The 6,338-nt window shown below is 42.0% G+C and overlaps 1 protein-coding gene and 1 pseudogene across 1 annotated transcript; both read right to left on the reverse strand.

Moving 5' to 3' along the window:
• Window positions 1-2,735, reverse strand: part of LOC123997271 — a 28,479-nt pseudogene extending 25,744 nt beyond the window's left edge.
• Window positions 2,736-3,770: 1,035 nt separating this feature from the next.
• LOC123997272 (leukotriene B4 receptor 1-like) lies at window positions 3,771-4,676 on the reverse strand. Its single transcript, XM_046301429.1, has one exon. The coding sequence runs from the start codon at window positions 4,674-4,676 to the stop codon at window positions 3,771-3,773; it is 906 nt and encodes a 301-aa protein (XP_046157385.1).
• Between the last annotated feature and the right edge of the window lie 1,662 nt (window positions 4,677-6,338).

A 6,338-nucleotide genomic window follows, 5' to 3' on the forward strand; every position in this document is an offset into this window, starting at 1 on the left:
TCGAGTCTCCAGTCTGTCCTCGTCACTACGAGTGGAATTAGTTTTTTATGTTTTGTTTTCTACTCTGATTTGTCTAGGAGTATTGCCTATTTCCTTTACTGGAATAAAGACTCTGTTTTCGCCAAGTCGCTTTTGGGTCCTCATTCACCTGCATAACAACTGTAAATTGATTACTTCATTGGCAAAGTGGACAAAATTAGGCAGGAAATTACACCAACGAACAGGGAGCCATCAGTATTCATGCAACAACAAAAATGTATGAAAGAAAAGCATTGCAAGTTTTCTTTTTTGTAAAGTTAATAATGACAAACCTCCTGGCATTAACAGCTTGGAAAGCTACTGAGGATCGTAGCTGACTCTATGGCCACTCCTTTCTGTCATATCTTTAATCTGAGCCTAGAGGAAAGTCTTTGTCCTCAGGCCTGGAGGCAAGCCAAAGTAATTCCGTTACCCAAGAGAAGTAAAGCGGCCTTTACTGGTTCTAACAGCAGACCTATACGCTTGCTGCCAGCTCTTAGCAAACTGTTGGAAAAAATAGTGTTTGACCAAATACAATGATATTTCTCTGTAAACAACTTTACAACAGACTTTCAGCATGCCTATACAGAAGGGAACACAACATGTACTGCACTGACAATAATGACTGATGATTGGTTGAAATAAATTTATAATAAGAAGCTTGTGGGAGCTGTACTACTAGATTTCAGTGCAGCCTTTGATATTATTGACCATAAACTGTTGTTGAAAAACACTTGTGCTATGGCTTTTCAACCTCTGTCATATTGTGGATTCAGAGCTATCTATCTAATAGAACTCAAATGGAAGCTTCTGTAATGTCAAACATGTAAAGTGTGGTGTACCACAGGGCAGCTCTCTAGGCCCTCTACTCTTTTCTATTTTTACCAATGACCGGCCACTGGCATTAATCAAACCATGTGTGTCCATGTATGCTGATGATTCAACCATATATGCATCAGCAACCCCAGCTAATGAAGAGTTGCAGTCTGTTTTGGAATAGGTGGCTCGTAATAAACTGGTCCTGAACATTTCTAAAATTAAGAGCATTGTATTTGTTAAAGAATAATTCCCTAAGTTCTAGACCTCAGCTGAATCTGGTAATGAATGGTGTGGTTGTTGAACAAGTTGAGGAGACTAAATTACTTTCACATACTTACGAAATGTGATGGAACATTTTATGTTTGTGCTTTTCTAATAATGTGACTGATTCAACGAATCCTCACTATCAGTAGCTGCAATTTGGCAGTATGCCCAGACCCTTGTTTTGAGAACTAAAGACATCTCAGTTCCAAGGTCTCAGCTTAGAGAAGAAGCCTTGTGAGGTATTGGTCTGTCACATTCATGACCCAGTATTGGTCGGTCACATGAATGAAGTTAACGTTAATTATTCATTAATTATGAATGACGAATAAGCTAAATCTTGCAAATGTAAATGGTCTGCAGTATATAAGAGAACTAACGGGACTGCCCCAGTAGAGCTCCTGATCGACATGTGTACTTGGTGCATTGAGTTGGTTGGAACCTCTCCAGCACGCTGATAATAAAGAATGATTAATTTAAGATTGACTTCGAGTGTCCCTGCGTAGAAATTCCACAACAGAAGTAAGTATTAAGATAGATTTTCTTTTATATTGATCTTTTTATGTATTTGCAAATACACTTGCAAAGTATTTGATAAACTTAAATCCACTGACTCAAATACACTTCCATGCATTTAACCCAGGTATTTGAAAATAGCATTTGAAATAAGTATTTGAGCATTTGAGCATACTGTCAAATACAATTTGGTTTTACATTCAAATACTCAAATTAAAATACTTGTTTTGGGCAAAAGTATATTAAATACCAGATACTCAAATACACATATATTTGAACCCAGGTCTGGTATTCACTCACAATATTCATACTTTGTCTGTGTGTGGAGCGGGGCTACCTTGCCCTGGAGCTGTATGGTGAGGGCACTCTGGATGTTGGCCGGCAGGTCTTTGAGGCGCACTATGAATATAATCAGCACGTGTAATCAGCATGTCGGACATGCCGGGACTATAAGGTTTTATCTGCAAAAAAAGATCATTCTGAAATAATTGGCTTTACCGAACCCTCATTGGTTTGAATGATGTCAGCAATTTTTTTTAATCAAGTATTCTTTTGAACTTAACAACATTGAATTGGGGTACTTTGAGGTACTATATACGTAGAGAACATTGAACAATAACAACATTTTGACAAAAATGCAGATGGAACCTTATACACTAGTCCCAAACTCTCGAAAATGCATGTTGAAGGGGAAATTAGTTGGGGCAACTGATAAGAGTGTGTCCCGAGTGGAGGAAGCTAAGCTGTTAGCAGCACGCTGTCTCCCGTTACAGCGCTTTAACAGGGCTCGGCATGCTGCTCCACTGTCCGACTGCCCTATGCTGGGCTCAAACCAATTATCCTGTTTCACAACACACGTGACCGTCCTCCTTGACACTGTGCAAACCGATTGAGACATACAAAAGGGACCCCTTGCATGGCTCCATCGGCGACATTTCAAGATAGCTGTGGAGAGAGCTTCACGGTACGTTCTTAACTCTGTTACACTCACCCCTTCTAAACTCGCTAGACAGCGATAAACCCCGACAGTTGAGTTGAGGCCAACTGTCGATCCGGGCCACCGTAACGGGGTTCAGCGGGCTGCTAAAAGCATAGCAACCGCCGTTGTCCGACTGCCCCATACTGGGCTCAGGGGGGATCTACAGATACTGTTTGTCATGCTCAATGAGCGCCATTGTTTTTTACAGTAACAAGTCTGATGTCTACAGTAACAAGTCTGGTCTACAAGTTAACACCCTGGCAGTGCTGTGCGACCTATAGCCTGACCCCTGGAAATCATGTCCATCTCTACCACGAACTCTCTTATTTTTTTAAACGTTCTTTACAAAAAAAGAGCCATATAGTTAGTACCTCATATTGATTTAGCATAATGAGCTACATTCTCTTTCATTGGGCCTCCATAAGAATATCTCCTCATTGTGCTGAGCATAGTGGTAGTCACTTTTATCTCTGGTAAGGTGCTGCGGACTCTGCTTGATCAATTAACCTGGAAATGTGTCATGTTTAAAGGAAACAGTAACCGTTTCTTGGAAATAAAGTACGTTTTCACTTGTTAATGAAAAGATGTCCTTCCGTAATCAGCATGGGAGACGTGGACGAAAATGCATGTTGATGGAGAAATGAGTTGGGGCAACTGATGAGTACGTCCTAATATAACCCTGTTTGTCTGGGTGACACACGTTACACAGGCTACCAAAATAACCTCATGCTATAGCTAGAACTCTGTGGGTGTGAATGTGAATCCCAATATCCAGAGTCATTTATGTGATAAGCATAAAAGAGAAAACCCACCCTAAAATTGGCTTTACTCCTCATCTTACCAAACAGTTATGTCAAACAACACAACATCCTGCCAAATACACTCCCTTCTACTTTTATTGGAGAAGGAAGTGTTTGCAATGGAAATATCCTCTCAAAAAATATAGCCCAAATCCTCTCAAAAATATTTTTGGTCATGAAAGCAATATTACTTTATTTAAACATAATTTAAAGGTTTACAATAAACACAAACAATGCATACAGGTCCTTTGTTTTTCGGGTGGTTATTATAAGTTAGGACAAGTGTGCTAATCTGAATACGGTATTTGTATGTCGTATTTGCCTGCATCAAGGGGAATATTTCAATAGTTGAAATTACCAATGAGTGACTTGAAATCTTACAGATTGTGACTACTCGTGGTCACTACCTGACCGTCGCTGCTCTGTGCTCTCTGGTTGTTTCTGGAGGCAAAGGCATAGAGGAATGGATCCAAGCTGCTGTTGATGAAGACCAGAGATCCTGCAATCCTCCAATTGTCCTCCCAGAACACTCTCAGAGCCTTATTCTTTGCCAAGATGGCCGTCACTCCCAGCACATTCATGACATGGTGAGGAGTCCATAGAACGATGAAGGTCCCAACGATAAGGCTCACTAATCTGGTCGTCCTGTGGCTCCTGAAGAAAGCTGTTTGGTTCACCCTTCGCTGGAGGCGCATATAGGCTGTGGCCATGATGAAGAAAGGAACTACAAACGACAGGAGAGTCTGCAGGAGCAACACAGCCACCAGCTCAGCATCTGATGCAAAATCATATTGGCACCTGACCCATCCGTTATCATCCTTCACATCCCGCACCGTCACCCCATAAGGAATGGACAGGACCCCAGCTACCCCCCACAGGACAACCAGTAGCACCCTCTCCTTTGCCACTCCCGGTCTGGCCCAGCTGTGAGAATGCACCACCTGGAGGTAGCGCTGGATGCTCAGAAGTGTGACAGTCAGCAGACCGGTACAGATACTGCAGTAGAAGAAGTACATGTTGAGCTGACAGAGCACTAGACCCAGGCTCCAGGTGAAGACGAGATTGTAGATACGCAAAGGTAGGGTAAGGATGCAGAGTAGGTCCGAGGCAGCCAAGTTCAACATCAGTCTCCTGCTCAAACTGGATAGATCTTGGTTCTGACGGAGGACGACTATAACTGAAATGTTACCAGGGATACCGAGCAGGCAGTACAGAGACAAGGCCATGCCAGGAGCCAGACCCCAGAAGGAGGCATTAGAGGTGGAGGGGTTAAGTTGTTCCATTTCTTGCAGTAAGGCAAGCTGACCGGTCAACTGGCTCTCAGTAAAGTGAAACCCAGATATGTCATGTAGGGTAACAACCTAGTAATATTTCTGAACGTTCGCTATTCGTAATTGCAGAAGCTTGCTGATCATGTTACAAGGAAAATAAGGAACAAATGGCACTCCTTAGAGGTTTACGGAACTCAACATTTTACTATGAAATACATCATTATTTTAAGGAATATGTGGGCAACCCTTCCATGGATTGAAGAACTGAATGTGACACTTTCGGTATTAATCAAACCACAGTTCCAAAAAAATGCAAATGTTTTGTTAATGCATAGGCTCCATGTTAGTATTTTCAGAGCAATAAACAATGTAAGAATTCTCCCCCGTTTGCCATGTTGTAAACGTCATGCCCTATCATCTCAAAATAATTGTATACTAAGTCGTTGAGCAACACAATCCATTTAAGAGATCATTTAGGAAATAAATTGTAAACATGCTAAACAGGGGATCTACATATATGTCCATTTTTTTTAAAGGAATGAGCAGCATTATAAAAAAAATGTATTTTAATTGTACTGAGTACAGTAACAAGTCTGGTCTACAAGTTAACACCCTGGCAGTGTTGCGTGACCTATAGCCTGACCTCTGGAACTCATGTTCAATTCTACCACAAACTCTCTTTAAAAACTCTTTTAAAAAATGAGTCCCATATAGTTAGTGCCTCATAATGACTTTGCATAATGAGCTACATTCTCCTAGTTCATTGGGTCTCCTCCAAAATAGATCTCCTCATTGTGCTGAGCATAGTGGTAGTCACTTTTATCTCCGGTAAAGCCCTGTGGCCTCTGCTTGATCAATTAAACTCCTGAAAGGCCTCTCCCCTGGCCCTTTCATCCTTCCGCATGGGAGGAATAGAAAGTTATCAGTCTTTCCAAGCTGATATGCAAGACGGAAATAAGTAGTTTGTCTATAAAAATGTACAGGTGCTTTATCAGCGTCACGGTAGGCCCCCAGGCCGCCTCTGCATTCAGTTTGCTGCTGCCGTTACGCCATTCACTCCACGACCCATCTGGCCCCTTGTTCAGCCTTCCTTTGCCTGGGGCCTGCTTACATAGGGGGCGTACTGTACAGCCCTGCCCTGCAGACCAAGGCTCCTCCAGCTCCACACAGGGATTGACTAGGGCTAAGTCCCCTGGCGATGTTATTGATTTCAGCAAGGGTATTCCTACTGTAGATTGGGCCTGAGTGATGGTGTAGATTTGAACCACGATGATCCTATTGATGGGGGTAGTTTGGGGAGCAGTGTGGGTAGCCGTTTTCATATGGCTGACTGTCGAGTGTTTTGAAGGGAGGTGATGTGAAAGAGGAAGTGAAGGAGAAAGAGCATAACCCGAGCGATGTGTTCATCATTGCTCAGTGAATGTAGAGGGATAAATTGAAATGGCAGCGATAAAGAACAAACATGAAAAAAAATTCTAGTCTAATTTTTTTTCTAAGATTTTTTTGTTGATGTGAGGCAGCAACAGTTCAGACTCAGTCAGAGGTTCAGATTCAGGCAGGTGCAAAAATATGTATATATTTTACCGTGCAGATGATGAAGAAGACTGGATCCAGTATATAAAAAACAATCACCTTTCTTGGCCAATAGCAAAATGACCTCAAACACAGGGCAAA

Source organism: Oncorhynchus gorbuscha, linkage group LG15 (genome assembly GCF_021184085.1).
Source record: "Oncorhynchus gorbuscha isolate QuinsamMale2020 ecotype Even-year linkage group LG15, OgorEven_v1.0, whole genome shotgun sequence".
NCBI lineage: Eukaryota > Metazoa > Chordata > Actinopteri > Salmoniformes > Salmonidae > Oncorhynchus > Oncorhynchus gorbuscha.

Excerpts from the sequence above, each read along its gene's own strand:
- LOC123997272 (XM_046301429.1), bottom strand. The coding sequence starts at position 4,676 with ATGGAACAACTTAACCCCTCCACCTCTAATGCCTCCTTCTGGGGTCTG.